General features: G+C 43.2%; 1 protein-coding gene across 3 annotated transcripts; it reads left to right on the forward strand.

Annotated features, from left to right (window-relative positions):
- The first annotated feature begins 957 nt into the window (after positions 1–957).
- On the forward strand, positions 958–17,582 carry LOC124139733. Of its 3 annotated transcripts, none has more exons than XM_046507031.2 (5): positions 958–1,127; positions 8,545–8,644; positions 10,656–10,853; positions 14,860–15,096; positions 16,287–17,582. In XM_046507031.2, exons 2-5 carry the CDS (start codon positions 8,578–8,580, stop codon positions 16,859–16,861), a joined length of 1,077 nt encoding a protein of 358 aa, XP_046362987.2. In that variant the 5' UTR covers positions 958–1,127; positions 8,545–8,577; the 3' UTR covers positions 16,862–17,582. The 3 variants fall into 3 exon arrangements, with proteins under 3 accessions (XP_046362987.2, XP_046362986.2, XP_046362985.2); XM_046507030.2 differs by lacking the exon at positions 958–1,127 and adding an exon at positions 6,701–6,779; XM_046507029.2 differs by lacking the exon at positions 958–1,127 and adding an exon at positions 7,572–7,616.
- The last annotated feature ends 5,318 nt before the right edge of the window (positions 17,583–22,900 follow it).

Raw genomic sequence — 22,900 nt, forward strand, 5'->3', positions numbered from 1 at the left:
TCTAGTCAACACTGTCAGAGAAACCTGCCTAGTCAACACTTCCAGACAACCTGCATAGTCAACTCTGACAGACGACCTTTCTCATCAACACTGCCAGACAACCGTCCTTGGGAACACTGCCAGACAACCCGTCTAGTCAACACTGTCAGACAACCTGCCTATTCAACACTGCCAGACATCCTGCCTACCCAACACTGCCAGACAACCTGCCTACCCAACACTGTCAGACAACCTGCCTATTCAACACTGCCAGACAACCTGCCTATTCAACACTGCCAGACATCCTGCCTATTCAACACTGCCAGACATCCTGCCTAGTCAACACTGCCAGACAACCTGCCTATTCAACACTGTCAGACAACCTGCCTAGTCAACACTGCCAGACAACCTGCCTATTCAACACTGCCAGACATCCTGCCTACCCAACACTGTCAGACAACCTGCCTAGTCAACACTGCCAGACAACCTGCCTATTCAACACTGCCAGACATCCTGCCTACCCAACACTGTCAGACAATCTGCCTAGTCAACACTGCCAGACAACCTGCCTATTCAACACTGCCAGAAATCCTGCCTACCCAACACTGTCAGACAACCTGCCTAGTCAACACTGCCAGACATCCTGCCTAGTCCACACTCAACACTGTCAGACAACCTGCCAAGTCAACACTGTCAGACACCCTGCCTGGTGCACAGTGCCAGACAACTGCTAATGGCTAGTAATCGTATGCATTTCAACATGGACAACATGAGTTTAGAGCATTTATACATAATATATTTTATCAAATAATAAATAAATAGAAATTCTGTTTCGTGACGGACATCCCGTTAATTGAAAACGACAAGCAACTACTAATAATAGCTTCTGGATTATCATGTGGTCAATAATTAATGGTCTACATTAACAAATGTCTGAAACTAAATGATTACGGAATGTATTTGAAAGGTTCAAGTGAGTAATGACGGTAAACGAGAAGCGTGTTACTAAAACGGCGTAGGACATTGTAGTGTGTGACGAAGTGGTTGTTCGGGGTGGAGCCTTGGTCGATACGAGTCTCTTATGTCCCAGCGAGCCGCTCACAAGGAGACAGTCACAGCGCCACAGCCAACATAGAACACTGCACCAGGTAAGTCAGCTAGCATTGGCTCTCTCTGTGTCATACCGGCTTTATCACACAGGACGAAATGTTTGAAACTATGGCTGGAGCACTGATACCCTATTAAACAGCAACTTGTTACGACGTTGACAACTGAGAGATGTGATAGCTTCGCAGCTTGGAACAACTCTGTCCAAATATCAGTCATTTCGTTATTGCTCTCTTCAGTTATTGCAGAGAATCAGTTTCATATGTTTCCTTTGAAATATTCTGTATGTCTGTATGTTATGCTTGCAGCTTGACACATTCAGATAACGTAATTAAAACTGATGAGGCCGGACGAAATAGGTTTTGTGAAATCGTAAATAGAAATCTCAAGATCGGAATAAATCATCTGTTTTTCACGTGAGTGTTACGGCAGTCACTCGGCTGCTTACGTCAATGACACACTATCAACCTCTTTAGGCAGGAACACGGTCCTCTGTTTGGGAGGAGATGTACTTGTTATGCATGTCGTGTTGCTGGAATAGCTGTCTGGCAGGGATTCACGTTGTGTGCGATGTCATGGGGTAGAACGAGGCGCGTGTGATCAATAATAAGAGAAAACAGCATTCCTAGTTTCCTGCTCCGCTAGCTGGAATGGCTATTAAAGGAGATGACAGCCCTTCGTGTTGTCGGGTGGAGCGTCGTAATATTGTCGGACAGAGTGTCACATATTGTACGTTAGAGTGTCACATATTGTCGGGGAGAGCTTCACATATTGTCGGGTAGAGCGTCACATGTTGTCGGGTAGAGCGTCACTTATTATCGGGTAGAGTGTCACACATTGTCGGGTAGAGTGTCACATATTGTCGGGTAGAGCGTCACATGTTGTCGGGTAGAGCGTCACTTATTATCGGGTAGAGTGTCCCATATTGTCGGGTAGAGTGTCACACATTGTCGGGTAGAGTGTCACACATTGTTGGGTAGAGTGTCACACATTGTCGGGTAGAGTGTCACATATTGTCGGGTAGAGCGTCACATGTTGTCGGGTAGACTGTCACACATTTTCGGGTAGAACGTCGCATATTGTCGGGTGGAGTGTCAGATATTGTCGGGTAGAGCGTCACATATTGTCGGGTAGAGTGTCACACATTGTCGGGTAGAGTGTCACACATTGTCGGGTAGAGTGTCACACATTGTCGGATAGAGTGTCACACATTGTCGGGTAGAGTGTCATACATTTTCGGGTAGAGTGTCACACATTGTCGGGTAGAGTGTCACATATTGTCGGGTAGAGCGTCACATGTTGTCGGGTAGACTGTCACACATTGTCGGGTAGAGCGTCGCACTTTGTCGGGTTGAGTGTCAGATATTGTCGGGTAGAGCGTCACATATTGTCGGGTAGAGTGTCACACATTGTCGGGTAGAGTGTCACACATTGTCGGGTAGAGTGTCACATATTGTCGGATAGAGTGTCACACATTGTCGGGTAGAGCGTCATACATTTTCGGGTAGAGTGTCACAAATTGTCGGATAGAGTGTCACACATTGTTGGGTAGAGCGTCACACATTGTCGGGTAGAGCGTCGCACATTGTCGGGTAGAGCGTCGCATATTGTCGGGTGGAGCCTCAGATATTGTCGGGTAGAGGGTCACATATTGTCGGGTAGAGTGTCACATATTGTCGGGTAGAGTGTCACATATTGTTAGGTAGAGCGTCACATATCGTCGGGTAAACTGTCACACATTGTCAGGTAGAGCGTCGCATATTGTCGGGTGGAGCGTCAGATATTGTCGGGTAGAGGGTCCCATATTGTCGGGTAGAACGTCACACATTGTCGGGTAGAGTTTCACACATTGTGGGGTAGAGTGTCACACATTGTCGGATAGAGTGTCACAAATTGTCGGGTAGAGTGTCACACATTGTCGGGTAGAGTGTCACACATTGTCGGGTAGAGCGTCACATATTGTCGGGTAGAGTGTCACACATTGTTGGGTAGAGTGTCACATATCGTTGGGTAAACTGTCACACATTGTCGGGTAGAGCGTCACACATTGTCGGGTAGAGTGTCACACATTGTCGGGTAGAGTGTCACACATTGTCGTGTAGAGCGTCACATATTGTCGGGTAGAGTGTCACATATTGTCGGGTAGAGCGTCACATATTACCGGGTAGAGTGTCACATATTGTAGGTTAGAGTGTCACACATTGTCGGGTAGAGCGTCGCATATTGTTGGGTGGAGCGTCAGATATTGTCGGGTAGAGAGTCAGAATACTTTCGCTTCGTGTAATGGTGCCGTGTTGATCATCACAGTTTAAGAGTTAATACATGTTGTTCGAATAAAGGAGATTAGTTCCTCCACATTCCTTGTACATGTTTATAGCCATCGAAAGTGCATTTTCATGTTTGTGGGTGATCGAGTAAACACATAAATTATGCAGCAGCAAATGTCTGGTAACAAGGTGTTACTATTATGACAGTGTTATCATGATGGCGACGCTAAACATGGATGTTCACACATATCTGTCAGACATAGGGGTCACAGTAGTTCTTGTTAGTAGTGCTGTCATGTATTACATTAAGGTATGGCTGTGGTACCAGACATGGATAGTTATAACTACTACTACTACTACTACTACTACTACTACTACTACTACTTCTACTACTATGGCGATCGGATAGCCTAGTGGTTAAAGCGTTCGCTCGTCACGCCGAAGACCCGGGTTCGATTCCCGACATGGGTACAATGTGTGAAGTCCATTTCTGGTGTCCCCCGCCGTGATATTGCTGGAATATTGCTTAAAGCGGCGTAAAACCATACTCACTCAACTCTCCGTTGTGAGCTTTTTTCTCTATAATTTTTATTAATATATTCACAAACGTGACTTCTTTAAAAATTCATGTTTTTGCACATCACAATTAATTATCTTAAAATACAAAACAGTTCTGCTCTCTGATTGACGACGACGTCTATCTATCTGTCTGTCTGTCTGTCTGTCTGTGTTTACACAATTGCACATGTAGTGACACAAGATAAAAATTGTCAACAACAAAAGTATGGGATGCGAAAATCAACATGACATCTCAGATTGTTCACGACCGCCTCATATAAATAAACGAGATATTTAGACTTTCCAATCAGAAACAGTGCATATCATACTGTTTATTGGGGTCATACAAAACGGTTCTCAACTCAACGGTTAACCTATGATTTATAGCGTATCTATTGAAAGCTTTAACCCAGGTGAAAACATGTTTCAGTCAGATTTCCTGGCGTCGCATTCGAGTGGGGTCTTCTTGTAAACACAACCGGTATGTAGGTCAGACGATCTCGATTATTGCTTCTCAGCGTTGAACACTACACTTATGCGGGCGTGTTGTCATAATAACTGATACATTAATGTTGACAATTCGTTCCTTTGTGTGTACTATACAGACCATTTAGTTGTCACTGTAACAAACGAATACCTACCGTACAAAATGCAATAAATGATCACACAATAAATGCGTGTGACAGCAGGGCTATGCACGCCTCAGAACGTATAAGTAGATATAAAGGCGGTGGAATAATGCTCAATAACGATTCCCTGACATTATTTGTTATTTAACAATATGCCAGGCGAATTACGTGCGGTGTTTGCAACACTTTGATATTGGATTTGTCAAACTAATATCGCAGTTTAACACTAAACCTTGCCAGCCTCAAAGAAACCTCCATGGGAATGTCTTTGATGTCGAGGTAAGTGATAGCTTTCCTGTCAGCGATCATGATTAATGCACGCTAAAGAATGGGATTTCACTGAATTTGAAGTTTGACGAGGACCATGTTACTAACATTTGGTTGAGTCTCTGATATTGAAATACGATATATTACGGAAGCCAATTTAGTTCAGGATCTCTAGCCAATATAGTTACGGTGTTCACTGACATGCATAACAATAAGCATTGATCCATTGAAATACAGCAATCCGTCACACCTCGGGACATCGGTATTCGTGAAGGATATTCTTCATTATAACCTGTGGTGAAAATTAAAAAGTTTCCAAACATCCGCCTCTGGTATTTATTACACACGTGTTTAATAAATACAGTTAAGACTGACATGATCGTACATGTATCAACTCATTTTTTATAATACTATGCAAAACTTACTGAAGTAATAGCGTAGCAATTAGGTTACAAGACACATTCTAAACCGTGCAGATGGCTCACTACGCTGTAGATATACACTACTCAAAAGAAGTTAAGAACGCCCGATTTGTTCATATGACCTGCAGGGGCGGTCGGGTAGCCTGGTGGTTAAAGCGTTCGCTCGTCACGCTGAAGACCCGGGTTCGATTCCCAACATGGGTACTATGTTTGAAGCCCATTTCTGGTGTCACCCGCCGTGATATTGCTGGAATATTGCCTAAAGCAGCGTAAAATCAACCTCACTCACTCACTCACTCATATGACCTGCCACGCCGTGATAGATCAACTATAGTCATATCGGGTGTTCTGTAACGTCTTGTGAAAGGAATTTTGGAGTGAGGTCCTATATCAGTAGAAAACCAATTATTGGGTATCCTGAAAGGCTAAACTTCGAAAAAGGTATAATCATCATGATCATTATATATGGGTTGGGTTTGAGACTCTTTGAACAGTATTCCAGTCATATCACACGGTGTCAGTTTCATGTGGGAGAAACGTCCCGAGTAAGGCGGGTAGTTCACGTCAACACTCCGGTATTGTGCTGATAGAACAAGGATCATGATCAGGTGCCAACGTCGGACTCGAACCCATGACAAGCGGGTTCGGGCAAGAATTAGGGACACAATTATGCACCCACGAGTGTGGCTCTGTATGAATATAATATAAAACTTTAACGCCCGAGAATAACCAATGTCCACCCGCCGAAAGAAACAATTGTTTAAAGAAACAATTAAAAATTACAAAATACAATTGAGAAAAAAAAGCAGCAAGGTATTATATTTGGTAATGATCAACTCACGAAAACACCTCTGAGACAGACATGGCAAGAACGGTACACTGTTGACTTTGTTAAGGGTGTGTGTACATCAGCCTAATGACATTATCAAGTGTACATTCTAAATGTCGATTACAGAAATGTGACATCCGCAGTGCCGTCACGGTTCCTTCCCGTGAATAGCTTGGTGTAAATTGCATCTGTTCCATAGAATATTCCACTCTTCCAACTCTCCGTTCAAATCAATGTTTCTCTTAAATCACGTTGACATTCGATTATGCCAAACTGCCGTTCCGTACCTTAATTGGAATCAATCTTCTGTTGTAAACAGGATGCTACAAGTGACACAGTCTGTATTTCTGAACCATGTCCTTTTAGAAAATATCAGGAATTCAGGTTTGGGGAAGAGGGTACGGCACTTCTCTTCCTGAATCGTAGTTTGTATTCACGTCCTTGCAATTCCATTAAGCCCCCGACTGCCGTTTGGTCGATCGTGCATCACTTAACCAATCAGCCACCATTTAGCCAACCGTTTACCTTACTGGGGCGTGACCGATGAGGCAAATATATACCTGTTATGATTCTTATTCTTACCCAATCAGATGCATTGTTAGAGACAAACATCTGATTATGAAGACCATTCTGTATAAATACAGCACTTGGTCCAGGAATCTACATTAAACGAGAACGCACCAACACCAAGCAGCAGATTTACTTTGTCACAGACATCATGGTGAGTCCCGTCACTTATTTGTGTGCAATATGATAAACAGGTCTCTCAAATATTTATGAAAACGTACTAGTTTACTGATTATTTAACGGCAACTGTACTTTGTACTTTTGTACTTTGAAACTATTCTTAAGCAAAGTACTTTTGAATATTCTTTGACATTCGTGAAAGCACAGTCACCATATATGCGTCAGACGAAGCCGACGTTGTGTCGCAATTGTTCATATGGATCGACCTTTCATAAAGCGACATATTGTGTACATTTATTGAAAACAATTTTAACGTAAAGCAGTTCTCGGGAAGTGAATGACAGTTCAAGAAATTTAATCCAATACTCGCTCGATTGCCTCTAATACCGATAACGTGTAAAGCTTTGTGTGTTTGCTTGTTGTTTAACACCATACTCAGAATATAACAGCTATATGCGGTCCGTAAATGATCAGCATCACGAACATCATGAGCATCGCTCAACGCAATAGAGATACGATGACATGCATGAAACAAGTCAGCGAGCCTGACCACCCGATCCCATTGGTGGCTTCTCACGACAAGCATGGGTTGCTGAAGACCAATTCTCATTCTGATCTTCACGGGGTTTTTAAGTGTAGATGAGTAATTATTGTGTTCTCGGTGAAGCCACACCCACCAGCCATCACGTGCACGCCAGTGGCGAGAACACTTCTCACGGATTGCGTAAGCGAAATTAGACACGTGGGAATACTAAGGTTTTGATTCCATTGTGGGGTTAACTGTTTGTGTGGTGTCAGAGTCAACACTCTGTGACCATTGGCACGTCCGTGGAGAAGGTGATAAAACATGCGGTCAGCAAGAAACTTGCAAGTAGGTATATCTTGTTTGACTATTCACAACGAAGATATAGTTGACTTGCCCATTGGAAAAGGCATTGATTTGTAAGGAGCAAACTCTACAAACCTTCACGAAGTACTCTATAGGGGAAGGCCAGGGGCATGTACTTTTTTCCGAGACGTTTTCAGTGACAATCGGAACTAAACATTGATCAAACGTGTTTACAATGTTTTAATATGACTCACTCCTGTCACACTATAAGCGTTCACCGTTTAAATACCTAGTTTCAATTTATATCGTTGCTTGTAAGCGAGGAAGTGAATGGGTTTCATTGTAAGGTGTTACAAATGCTGCCTGGAAGGAAAGTCAACCTTTCTAAGTAGATATATGTTCAGCATTGTCATGTGTGGGATTAAGTCATATTTAAGGGGTGACGTTTCTGTTACAACGATGAAACCAAGATAAGATGATAATGCGTGCATGTATATAGGGAAATGAGGCAAGCTTTATACTTCGTTGAGGGGCGGTGTGTTATCCTAGCGGTTAACGCATTCGCCCGTCACGCAGGAGGTCCAGGTCCGATTTGCAATGTGCAGTGTGTGTCTCCCATTTCTGATGTGCCTCGCCGTGATATTGCCAGAACACTTGCATTGTTTAGGCTGGCTAAAACCATAGTCATATCTGATATTGGAATGCAAGCAGCTGATTCCATCATGCGTATGTAAAGTGCGATTTGACACTAATTTTACCAATATTGCAACAGCGAAACTTCAGCAGTAGCATTTTTACGTTCCAATTTGGGAATCTGAAACCGTGTTTTGGCTTCAACAAAAACGGTTATGGTTTTAAACGACCCGTGCCAACCGCACACCACCTGAGGACTGACATCCATGGATTTTCTGATACGGCCGTATGTCCTTTGTAGAACCTTACCGTTCAAACACACCATTGTGAATTTCAGTTCTTGAACCACCTGGCGCACCGGCGTGGGAAGATGGACCCGGACGAGGAAATACCTGACACTAAGGATGCGTCCAGGCCCTTCCTCACCAGAAATACAGGTGAGATTAGACATGTGTTCTTGAATGGACGGGTTCATGTTAGGGTTAGCCTCATTTCCATAAACACAATTTCGATTCCATCGTCTTCTATATTTCTCGTTGCCTGCTGACCAGTTTTGTGTCAAATGCTTCCGCATCTAACGTTGCCAGCGCATAGTTTGAATTACATGATATTTCTTATTTTCAGGACCAGGGCGAAATCACTGGTGTTGAATTTAATATACAATCTCTGTCATGTCTCGCTTTGCTATCACTGGGGCTGAATCCAGTATATATCTCAGTGTCATGATGTCTCACTTTGCTATCACTGGTCTCAATACAGTATATATCTCAGTGTCATGATGTCTCACTTTGCTATCACTGGTCTCAATACAGTATATATCTCAGTGTCATGATGTCTCACTTTGCTATCACTGGGGCTGAATCTAGTATATTATCTCAGTGTCATGATGTCTCACTTTGCTATCACTGGGGCCGAATCCAGTATATATCTCAGTGCCGTGATGTCTCACTTTGCTATCACTGGGGCTGAATCTAGTATATTATCTCAGTGTCATGATGTCTCACTTTGCTATCACTGGGGCTGAATCCAGTAAATATCTCAGTGCTGTGATGTCTCACTTTGCTATCACTGGGGCTGAATCTAGAATATTATCTCAGCGTCATGATGCCTCACTTTGCTATCACTGGGGCTGAATCTAGTATATATCTCAGTGCCGTGATGTCTCACTTTGCTATCACTGGGGCTGAATCCAGTATATATCTCAGTGTCATGATGTCTCACTTTGCTATCACTGGGGCTGAATCCAGTTTATATCTCAGTGCCGTGATGCCTCACTTTGCTATCACTGGGGCTGAATCTAGTATATATATCAGTGTCATGATGTCTCATTTTGCTATCACTGGGGCTGAATCTAGTATATTATCTCAGTGTCATGATGTCTCACTTTGCTATCACTGGGGCTGAATCCAGTATATATCTCAGTGTCATGATGTCTCACTTTGCTATCACTGGGGCTGAATCTAGTATATTATCTCAGCGCCATGATGTCTCACTTTGCTATTACTGGGGCTGAATCCAGTATATATCTCAGTGTCATGATGTCTCACTTTGGTATCACTGGGACTGACTTCAGTGTATATCTCAGTGTCATGATGTCTCACTTTGGTATCACTAAAGCTGAATCTAGTATATTTCACTGCATCGAAACTCAATGCACCACATCCTTACCTCATTCCCATTTGAATGCAATGGTATCTCACATTGCCTTCATTAGGGCTGAACGCCTTCTGTCCTGACCGTGACATTACTTTGACTGAATGTGATGGTATCTCACTCTGCCATCACTAGGACTGAATATATCCCATCCATGATAAGACATGATAATTCCCAGAAGACTAATATTAGGATTGAACATCACATAATGCCCTCATATTGGTCTGAACGTTTCCTATCTTAAATACCTTCAAGCGAGTCTGAAAGTCATGAAATCTCAGACTAATATTCTAACATACCATTTACACAGACATGTTTTCTTTTATTTTTGCTCTTCCCCAAAATTCTACCACCTTCATCTCATTACCTACTCTGCTCTGAGGTTGTCTCATGGTGTCTGATATAAAGAGGATATTTAATGGTGGTTGATAAATACACCGTTTATCTAATCGAATGGCACTTCCATCAGGGTTCACATTCCATATAATAGTTCCAACAGGCCATTCTGTCAAGAAATAAACTGGCCAACCATTTACGAGGTTCCAAATGTCAGGATCGCAAAAGGTTGATAGCCATTATGTGGCAGTATCACGTCGGGGGCCCTGACATTAAACAACCATGGGCCAAGAACTCTGACCATTGGCGATGTCTGATATCAGAACTCTAGATAGTGATATATCAGAAACTCCTCAGAGATATGGCATATATTCTCAATGAAAGATTAGGAAACCTCTCACTAATGCAATGAAAACCAATACACTTTGCTAATCACTTTTCACTTAACGAATGTTTCAGGTGAGGTTGGGATCTACATTGACCCAATCGATGCTCAGGCAGTTAACCCCAAAGAGTTCGGTCTGGAGCACTGCTTCATGATGTCGGTCCGGGAGAACCTGCTGGATCACCTGTCCAGAGCGGACCTGGTGAAGGTGAAGGGCGCCCTGGAACACCGAGGACTATTCAAGGGGGTCATCCTGGAGGGGATAAGAAAAGGTACGGTAACATGGAGGGTCAGATTTACACGGTTAGTCGACTGTGAAAGATCTTGGAGATCACACACAGATTTATGTTCTTCCCTGTGAAGGTTGATGAATGATCAGAACTCAGACTCTCGTTTGTGTATCGCCCAGATCTCATGATATGCACTCATGACCCATTGGAATAGGTCACCCTGCACCATGTGCACATTCACTTATGAATTGGTCACCCTGCACCATGTACGAATTCACATAGGAATAGGCTGTATCGCATCATATGCAAATACACACAGGAATAGGTCACCCCGAACCATGTACACATTCACAAAGAAAAAGATTGTATCGCATCATATGCACATTCACATAGGAAGAGGTCACCCCGCACCATGTGCACATTCACTTAGGAATAGGTCACCCCGCACCATGTGCAGATTCACTTAGGAATAGGTCACCCTGTACCATGTGCACATTCACATAGGAATAGGTCACCCCGCACCATGTGCACATTCACATAGGAATAGGTCACCCCGCACCATGTGCACATTCACTTATGAATTGGTCACCCTGCACCATGTACGAATTCACATAGGAATAGGCTGTATCGCATCATGTGCACATTCATATTATGGGAACAGGTCACCCTGCACCATGTGCACATTCACATAGGAATACGTCACCCCGCACCATGTGCACATTTTACATAGGAATAGGTCACCCCGCACCATGTGCACATTCACATAGGAATAGGTCGCCCCGCACCATGTGCACATTCACTTATGAATGAGTCACCCCGCACCATGTGCACATTCACATAGGAATAGGTCACCCCGCACCATGTGCACATTCACATAGGAATAGGTCACCCCGCACCATGTGCACATTCACTTATGAATTAGTCACCCCGCACCATGTGCACATTCACATAGGAATAGGTCACCCCGCACCATGTGCACATTCACATAGGAACAGGTCACCCCGCACCATGTGCACATTCACTTATGAATTGGTCACCCTGCACCATGTACGAATTCACATAGGAATAGGCTGTATCGCATCATGTGCACATTCATATTATGGGAACAGGTCACCCTGCACCATGTGCACATTCACATAGGAATACGTCACCCCGCACCATGTGCACATTTTACATAGGAATAGGTCACCCCGCACCATGTGCACATTCACATAGGAATAGGTCACCCCGCACCATGTGCACATTCACTTATGAATTGGTCACCTGCACCATGTACGAATTCACATAGGAATAGGCTGTATCGCATCATGTACACATCCATATTATTGGAACAGGTCACCCTGCACCATGTGCACATTCACATAGGAATACGTCACCCCGCACCATGTGCACATTTTACATAGGAATAGGTCACCCCGCACCATGTGCACATTCACATAGGAATAGGTCACCCCGCACCATGTACACATTCACATAGGAATAGGTCACCCCGCACCATGTGCACATTCACTTATGAATAGGTCACCCCGCACCAAGTGCACATTAAGATAGGAATAGGTCACCCTGCACCATGTGCACATTCACATAGGAATAGGTCACCCCGCACCATGTGCACATTCACTTATGAATTGGTCACCCTGCACCATGTACGAATTCACATAGGAATAGGCTGTATCGCATCATGTGCACATTCATATTATGGGAACAGGTCACCCTGCACCATGTGCACATTCACATAGGAATACGTCACCCCGCACCATGTGCACATTTTACATAGGAATAGGTCACCCCGCACCATGTGCACATTCACATAGGAATAGGTCACCCCGCACCATGTGCACATTCACTTATGAATTGGTCACCCTGCACCATGTACGAATTCACATAGGAATAGGCTGTATCGCATCATGTGCACATTCATATTATGGGAACAGGTCACCCTGCACCATGTGCACATTCACATAGGAATACGTCACCCTGCACCATGTGCACATTTTACATAGGAATAGGTCACCCCGCACCATGTGCACATTCACATAGGAATAGGTCACCCCGCACCATGTGCACATTCACAAAGGAATACGTCACCCCGCACCATGTGCACATTCACATAGGAATACGTCACCCCGCACCATGTGCACATTCACTTAGGATTAGGTCGCCCCGCATCATGTGCACATTCACATAGGAATAGGTCACCCCGCACCATGTGCACATTCACATAGGAATAGGTCACCCCGCACCATGTGCACATTCACAAAGGAATAGGTCACCCTGCACCATGTGCACATTCACATAGGAATAGGTCACCCAGCACCATGTGCACATTCACATAGGAATACGTCACCCTGCACCATGTGCACATTCACATAGGAATAGGTCACCCTGCACCATGTGCACATTCACATAGGAATAGGTCACCCCGCACCATGTGCACATTCACATAGGAATACGTCACCCCGCACCATGTGCACATTCACATAGGAATACGTCACCCCGCACCATGTGCACATTCACATAGGAATACGTCACCCCGCACCATGTGCACATTCACATAGGAATAGGTCACCCCGCACCATGTGCACATTCACATAGGAATAGGTCACCCCGCACCATGTGCACATTCACATAGGAATACGTCACCCCGCACCATGTGCACATTCACATAGGAATACGTCACCCCGCACCATGTGCACATTCACATAGGAATAGGTCACCCTGCACCATGTGCACATTCACATAGGAATAGGTCACCCCGCACCATGTGCACATTCACATAGGAATACGTCACCCCGCACCATGTGCACATTCACATAGGAATACGTCACCCCGCACCATGTGCACATTCACATAGGAATACGTCACCCCGCACCATGTGCACATTCACATAGGAATAGGTCACCCCGCACCATGTGCACATTCACATTGGAATAGACAGTATCGCATTATATGCGCATTCACATAGAAATAGGTCACCATGCACCGTGTGCATATTCACATAGGAATAGTCTGTATCGCATCATATACCCACTCTCATAGAAATAGGTCACCCTGCACCATGTGCACATTCACAAATGAATAGGTCATTGTTCATATCCACCTGTTACTGTATTATATTGTTTCTTGTTTAACGTCGCACTCAGCAATATTCCAGCTATATGACGGCGGTTTGTATATAATAGAGTCTGGACCAGACAATCCAGTGATTAATATCATGAGCATCGATCCACGCAATTGGGAAACAATGACATGCATCAACCAAGTCAGCAAGCATGACCACCCCATCTATTAAGCATACTGAATGTATATAATACCGTCCGACGACATGTCCATTTAAATATCTGAAACTCAATCAACCTGAACCACATGATAATGAGGCATTCGACCTTCAGTACATAAACATGTATAGAAGCCACCCTTCTTCGAAACATAACTGCACGTCTGCACCTCCCTAAGTGCCAGAATACACGTGGGTTCAAATCCCAGACTATAATTGTTGATTTATCAGCACCATTCCCGTGGTCGTCGGCTCACAAATGTGGTGAACGTCAAAAACCTGCATCGCGTTAGACGTTCTACCCACAGGCTGGCACGCCGTGAGATAACTGAAATATAGGTATTGTTAAAAAAGTTCCCAAACCCAACTGACTCACTCCCGTTTTAATTCCACGTGAATTACTTTTTTACTTATCACATACGCGTGTATCAGCCACTCCTTCTAACCATTATTCCATGTAAACCTATCCCTCAAATACCCATGTGAATATCCCGTGACACCTATTTGGACTTAAATGAATCATTTGTTTTGTTTTTTGTTTAAAGCCGCACTTCCCAATATCCATACTATATAACGACGACATGAATATCATCAAACAAGTGATTAATATTATGAGCAACGGTCAACGCCGTGGGAACGATGGGTAGTCACCGAGCCTGAAGACCCGATCAAAAATAGGTAGCTCTATATGTTATACTGTTGTTCCTTAGTAACCTGATTTAAAACCTAGTGTTGTTACTCTCTTTCAAACTTAATGTAATTCCGTTTCAGGTATGATCTTGATAGTCACCTTTGATGACCTTGAAGCTCTGGAGAGTCTATGGAGGCTGTGGGAGAAGGACAAGTTGTCGGCATTGTTCCAGGAACTGTTCGTTACCAAGGAGACAATGAAGCAATGTGCTGTGACACGGCTGACCATCCGCGCTAAGATGTGGGAGGATGAATATGCAGACTGCAAAGAGGAGCTTCTCAACAGAAGCAATGAGCGAGTCAGCATCGCCAAGTTCCGTGAGTAACTCTACCTATCCCTCGTGTAACGGTATTTTATTACTGTTTGATTCAAATATCGCAGACAACCAATCCCGTGTTTGTGTAGCGGAAACCTAGTACAACGGAAATCCCAACGAAAGTCCCAACTGTGTAGAGACGTGTATGTCTATTTTCTTTTACAAGTAGACCGCCTCCGTGGTGTTGAATTGCTCCAAGTCATAGTGACATCTCGTCTTTCTTTAGATTCAGGAAACTCTATATGTTACAAATTTCAAAGACATTTAGACAACAATACTGTATCCAAAATGTATTGACCACATTGACAATAATGTTGCTTAAGACGACCTCTGGAAGCAGCATCTGCACAACAAATTAATACATGCGTTTAAAATATCCCCAAAAATTATATTTCCTGCCAGGGATGTGTACAATTCACTAAGAACTATGGAAACAGAGACAGGGTGGGTGAACCAAAGCTAGTTATAACAAATTATGTCCAGAAGATGAATGCATCGTTGCTCAAGAATGACAATAAAACAGGCCGACATATTCATAAATCCACAGAATCAAAAGACGTTTAAAAAAATTATTTTCACTCGACTTCGATTGGGAAACTGTGGACTAAATGGTGACGTATGTACTACAGATAAGACTGTTTCCGCAAATTGTTGCCATTCTGGTGGCCGAAACTGTTTCCAAATACTTCATAGAATGTCATGGCCTTGAAGTCGAAAATTATGAGGGATTCAGTCCAAAGGCCCATAGAATTCATCCACAAAACGAATAGATATGTTTATATGTAAATGAGAATGTTCAATCTAGATATGCAATGTATATGCAGCTTTTATGTATCTCATATCTATTTTACACGAAGGTCTCAACATATTGATGTTGAATCGGTTTCTAAACTTCTATCTGCTCAACTACTATTAGTAAAGTGTTTTGTTGAACACAAAGTGGGTGTCGGTGGCCCTTATACTTACAACTATTACTGCTAACCAATACGTGTTCGCCTTAAATCCTATTACTACTACCACTACTAGCCAATATATTATAGCCATTTTAACCGATGTTTGATATATGTTGGAACATACGTTTTGATTTTAAAGGTTATATTATTATGTATTACGTACCGGTATGACACCGGTATTGGACACCTCCTTTTCCCTTTATCCAGGTAGCTGTATAATGTTCATCATTTCTTCCAGCTAACGACATTAAAATCCTGAAGGAGATCCGGGATTGTCAGAAGCAGCTCGGCGAGGACACCACGAGGATGAGGGATTTGGAGAACGATTTCGAGCTGAATCTGGACGACTTCATGATCTGCGTTAAACGCATCCTGCCTGATGATGTTGGTATAATCCAATCACTGGCCGACTTCCGCAACTCTGTCAAGATAGCAAAGGGCATCCGACAAACAGGATTTGAATCCATCGACATATACCTTGAAACTCTTGACGTCATTGGACAGATCTTTGAGGACGTGGAAACTACCTTCTGCTACCGTCTCTCCCAAATTCATGGAGTGTGCGAGACGGAGGAACAGAAAGACAAAGTGGAGATCATCAAGGCGACCCGGAAGGACATGGAGGAACTCCTTAAACCAGACAACAGCCTTCTGAAAGTTCGGTTCAAGGACTGGGAACTTAAGATTAATCCGCGAGAGAAGAAGCTGTTTTTGGGGCTTATTAGTCTGGTACCAATAGGATTAGAAAGGCTGATTGATATAGACCATTATATAGACGAGTTCATAACCGCCTTTCCAGAGCAGATTGGATAGAGGGTTGAAGTACATCATTGGCCATATCTGTCACAAAGTGTTCGAAGAAGATATATCGGAATGACTACGAGTTTGATTCAATGACATTCACTGTCCTCATTATTTCACGCGATCCTGATCTTAAATTGGGTAATTAATTTGTTCCTTATATATAGTTGCAGTTTTCTGTTACTCCTTTCTTTCTCAGCTCATTCCAAATATATTAAAATTAATTAAGTGTACGCTTCGTAAACATCATCTAATTCTACAGAGGTTTATTGACGAATGTAGGTGTATGTACACACGTGTGAATGCTACATGTATGAGTAAAACATATATACATCTTCAATAACGAGTTGGCTACTATTAAATTGCCTGTGCGTTCCATGCCTCAATCACTGAACATGATGCTCCCAACTCGCAATATTTAATGAAACATTCTGTAGTAATAAGGGAGGCCGACATTTCTAGTATGCACAGGTTTCCTCGGTAGTCATACATTTATTTATAATAGTACTGTTTTTAACATTATGTTTATTGAATAAATAGCTATAGCCCTTCAACATAAATCAGAAAACGACACAATCCTGCCTGCATCGACACGTTTGTTTTCAATGTAATGCAATTTGTCATCTTTCAGTTTCAGATCAGGACCACTCCGTCCAACTGTCTGTAAATGTTTTATGCTTCATATTCTACAATTTCATGTATAAATCCGTCACATTAAACCATGCGCAAAACATCGATTTTGTTTCATTAAGCCAGGATATGGTAGCCATTGTGCTAATTTCCCTGACAAGATGATCTGGTGTTTGCTTAATCAATACCGAAACGATGGAGATAATGTTGCCACTTTCATCAACGAAGCTTATTACAAGCTTCATGCACAAAGAGTTGTAGAACAAGCACCCCGCTTATTGCAAGCTTCATAGACAAAGCGGTGTAGAAGAAGCACCCCGCCTATTACCAGCTTCATGCACAAAGCGGTGTAGAAGAAGCACCCCGCCTATTACAAGCTTCAAAGACTAAGCGGTGTAGAAGAAGCACTCTCCTTATTGCAAACTTCATAGGCAAAGCAGTGTATAAGAAGCACTCCGCCTATTACAAGCTTAATAGACTAAGCGGTGTAGAAGAAGCACTCCGCCTATTACAAGCTTCATAGACTAAGCGGTGTAGAAGAAGCACTCCGCCTATTACAAGCTTCATAGACTAAGCGGTGTAGAAGAAGCACTCCGCCTATTACAAGCTTCATAGACTAAGCGGTGTAGAAGAAGCACTCTCCTTATTGCAAGCTTCATAGGCAAAGCAGTGTAGAAGAAGCATCCCGCCTATTACAAGCTTCATAGACTAAGCGGTGTAGAAGAAGCACTCTCCTTATTGCAAGCTTCATAGGCAAAGCAGTGTATAAGAAGCACTCCGCCTATTACAAGCTTCATAGACTAAGCGGTGTAGAAGAAGCACCCCGCCTATTACAAGCTTCATGCACAAAGCGGTGTAGAAGAAGCACCCCGCCTATTACAAGCTTCATAGGCTAAGCGGTGTAGAAGAAGCACCCCGCCTATTACAAGCTTCATGCACAAAGCGGTGTAGAAGAAGCACCCCGCCTATTACAAGCTTCATAGGCTAAGCGGTGTAGAAGAAGCACTCCGCCTATTACAAGCTTCATAGACTAAGCGGTGTAGAAGAAGCACTCCGCCTATTACAAGCTTCATAGACTAAGCGGTGTAGAAGAAGCACTCTCCTTATTGCAAGCTTCATAGGCAAAGCAGTGTAGAAGAAGCACCCCGCCTATTACAAGCTTCATAGACTAAGCGGTGTAGAAGAAGCACTCTCCTTATTGCAAGCTTCATAGGCAAAGCAGTGTAGAAGAAGCACTCCGCCTATTACAAGCTTCATAGACTAAGCGGTGTAGAAGAAGCATCCCGCTTATTACAAGCTTCATAGGCAAAGCAGTGTAGAAGAAGCACTCCGGCTATTACAAGCTTCATAGGCAAAGCAGTGTAGAAGAAGCATCCCGCTTATTACAAGCTTCATAGGCTAAGCGGTGTAGAAGAAGCATCCCGCTTATTACAAGCTTCATGCACAAAGCGATGTAGCAGAAGCACTCCGCTTATTGCAAGCTTCATAGACGAACACACGGTGGATATATCAACAGAGCTGCAAAGCAATGTAGAACAAGTAAACATCATATTACCGACATGATATGCGATACAAAGGCAGACCAAGGACACAACTGGTTACATGCGTTATCTGCGAAACAATGAAGAACAAACAGTGCATATATTCAGATTTATCCGCGTAAAATGTAGACCAAGTTGACAGTTTAATACAAACTTCATCTACGAAACAGTGTTGACCAAACAGGGAATGTACCACAGGGTAGAGCAAACTGTTTGTGGTTTGCAGATTGAGACGGCCACCCGAATGACAGTGAGTGAGTTGGGTTTAACGCCGCTTTTAACAGTATTCCAGTTATATCGCGGCGTGTCAGCTTAATGTGGGAGGAAAGCCCGGAATGGTTCAGGCCTCAGACGTTTACCACTTCGGTGAAACCCTAGAGTACGGGTACGGTGCTGACAAACCTAGAAACATAATCGGGGCGAACCGGGATTCGAACCCACATTCATAGGCTTCTGGCGTGCCCAAGGGACGCAACTCTGCACAGCGCCTTTAACGACTGGGCCACCCGTGCTCCTCCCCCCCCCCCCCCCCCCCCCCAAATACAATGATATACGACAAAGCACGGATATTGCACTGTTATGCTATTAGTTCTTCACGTCTACACTGCTTGTCCCTTAAAATTCTATGTCCAAGTACGTCATGACAATCAAATATGTTTTATGTAAATATAAAGAGATACCGTAATTCATTAGCAAGATATCGATGTTCATCTCATGATTAATACACCGAGAGTGGGCGATACACAAAAATCCCAAGGTCCGAACGATTATGTAAAATGTGTAATAGCCAAGAAATGGAGGATGAATATCACGTTTTACTTGCATGTCCATTGTACTCCACTGTGAGAAAAAAATATATTCCTATATATTACTGTAATGATCCAAATATTGTGAAATTCCGACAATTGTTAAACAGTCTAGATAAATTAATAATACAAAATTTAGCCATGTATGTATTCCACTTACTGTTATATAGAACCAAATTTGTAAATAGTATGCTGAATAACAAAAGTTCCCTTGACATTGAATAAGATTTAATGCAAAGTTATGTTTTTTACCAAATCTGAAACAATTTCGGTTTGCAACAGATAAAAGACTCCTGTAAGTGTTCAAATGGTGCAATTTGCCATACTGACTTAAAAAAATTGGTGATTTCATGAAACAAACAATGAACATGCCAAAATGTCAATTAACAAATCAATAGCGTGTGTGTCCACCTTTGGTTGCGATTCAAGCAACACATGTTCGTCTCATGGAATGGACCAGGCGTCGCACAAAGTCCTGTGGGATATCTGTTCATATATGCTGGAGCATGTTTCGAAGTTCCAGGAGTGTCTGTGGAACACTTGGTTGACATCGAAGGCGCCGATCCATCTCATCCCATATGTGCTCGATTGGTGAGAGATCAGGGAAGCATTCACGTTGTTTTGTTAAAGAGAATCCTGAACAAGTCGAGCAATATGAGGTCGGGCGTTGTCATGTTGAAAGGTAATGCCTGGGCCATGACGACGCAAAAAATCGGTAGAACAACAGGGCCGATGATCTCGTCGCGGTAGCGCTGTCCATTGAGATTTCCCTTTACCACTATCAAACGGGTCCTCTGTCTTGCTGTAATGCCATCCCATGCCATAACGCTGCCGCCCCCGAACCGATCTTCTTCCATGACACAATGATTGACGTAACGTTCACCTCGACGTCGGTACACTCGAATCCGTCCATCGCTGTGGCTGAGGTGAAAACGAGACTCGTAAGTGAATAGAACTTGTCCCCACTGCATGGCCGTCAAGCGTAGACGCCGTCTGCACCACTGTAGACGTGCTTGACGGTAGTTTTCTGTCAAAATGGGACGACTGGCGGGTCTTCTGGCGACAATCCCTGCACATCTGAGGCGACGACGTACGGTTTGTGAAGATATTCGTCGAAGGCCAGGGATGCTTCTTGCAGTCACTGTTGCTGGCTGGAATCGATTTCGTAGGTGTGTTGTTCGAATCCAGTTGTCTTGTCGATTATTGGTTACGCGTGGCCTGTCACTCCGAGGATGGTCTCTGACTGCATCCGTCTGTTGCCAACGTTGCCATAAACACCAAATGGTCTTGCAACATCACGTTGACTCGATCCTGCTTCAAGCATACCAATGGCTCGCAGACGCTCATTTTCGGACAGGCGTGGTATTTCGTAATGTTAAATAATTGCGTAATTTTGTGTTTTTTTCTGCATGGTTGTTGTCAGGACGATGCTAAACAATGCATATGGAATCCCGTTAACGCACATGTTTTTATACCCATTTTTGGGTAGTGAAATGCATGTGGCTTGCATAAAGGTCAACTTTTGCATGGAATGCATCCTTTCTGTAGCAGTTGCGTTTTTGTGACTTGAATACATACATGTACTACAATATTGAAAACCAAACTTTACTTGTTTGAAAAATACATTAAAATATTGGTGTCACAGGAACTTTTGTTGCTGAGTATAGTTAAAAAAATGTGTGCAACATCTCTGTCATATGTACTCTAGGCCTGTGGCCTCTTAAGTGCTTGAATATAGATTGATTGATTGATTGATTGACAATCAAATAGTAATTGGTTGACCCTAAAATGTTACATAAGTATACGTAAGTTTGACGTGACACAGAAAACCCTACGCACGCATGAATGCACCGTAATTACGAGATTGCAGGTTTTCGCGATGTGAGCTTGTGCCACGCTATGTTTGACTGGTAGTTTCACGCAAAGTTAGGGCCTTGTGCCACCGTTGGTGGTTTTTCAGAGAAATAAACTGAACTGAACTGGAAACATCGCTGTGGTAACATACCGCCAATGAAAAAGAGCGCGGGAGTCGGCATTGATGGCGTCATTTAACAAACGCTGATAAACCAGCTGGGTAACGTTGTCTTTAAGTTAAGCGTGATCAATGAAGAGGTTGCCGTAAACACTTCTATGTAGCCTATTTTGAAAATGGAATGCAATTGTTTACATTGGAAGAAACGGCACCTTTTGTGAAAATGTTGTAGAAAGACTGCTATAATTACTGTTTGCAATTATTTTTATGTCGTGCTTTGGCGTTTCAAACTGAAACGGGAACATGTTTACTGATAAATGAGTTGGGTGTTCTTGTACTGTAATAGACACACACCTACTGTACACATCCTAGTACCTCCTTAAAGCACGCATGCCAAACAGTAGGAGATTTAAATAAAATAATTGTTTGGGCCGATACATTAAAACGGCCCCCAACTGTGTTGCAAAACGAATGTGGTTCTTACACGTGTTTCTTTATTTATAACCAGCAGAATCTCTGCACTTGTACACAGCTGACGTAATTAAGAATTAGCATATCGTTTCTATTACTTTGAACAAAATCAGTAAATGCACTATCACGTTACTGGATTTTCTGGTCCATCGATCACTTGATTGTCTGATTTGTTTACAGGCCGCCGTCGCATGGCAGGAGTACTGCTGTGCGGTGTCACACAGTAAATACTTAATATTTTGTGCACATTGAGTGAATGGCGGGTGCTTCTGGTAGGGCAGGACAGTCGTAACCTTTTCGCGAACACTTGGTGTCAACACTGATTTTCAGTGGTCCGTTTGACTCCAAATAGCACAATAACTCAAAAGCGAGGATTTTGGTCTATTAAATGTCGATACGGTAAACGGCAATGAATACCCTGTGCCCAACAATATATGTCGTTTGTTATTTTTATTCCCATCACTGGAAAGGGTTGTTAAGAAACTTTCATGTACAAGTTGACATCTTGAACGGAGGAGGGCACAACGGTAGGAGGAACAGCGCAAACACGTACTGCACGTGCTACACAACGGTGCAGGGAATGGCAGCATAAGAGGGGTCGTCTCAAGATAATTTTTATCGGTGTGCCCCT

The sequence above is a fragment of the Haliotis rufescens genome, unplaced genomic scaffold (genome assembly GCF_023055435.1).
Source record: "Haliotis rufescens isolate VD_foot unplaced genomic scaffold, xgHalRufe1.0.p SCAF_1, whole genome shotgun sequence".
Classification (NCBI taxonomy): Eukaryota; Metazoa; Mollusca; class Gastropoda; order Lepetellida; family Haliotidae; genus Haliotis; species Haliotis rufescens.

Bases quoted from the DNA above. Each gene is read 5' to 3' on its own strand.
- LOC124139733 (XM_046507029.2), top strand. From the start codon at position 7,593: ATGCGGTCAGCAAGAAACTTGCAA. The intron at 7,617-8,544 runs GTAGGTATATCT...TGTGAATTTCAG, and splicing joins GGTCAGCAAGAAACTTGCAA to TTCTTGAACCACCTGGCGCA. The intron at 8,645-10,655 runs GTGAGATTAGAC...CGAATGTTTCAG, and splicing joins CTTCCTCACCAGAAATACAG to GTGAGGTTGGGATCTACATT.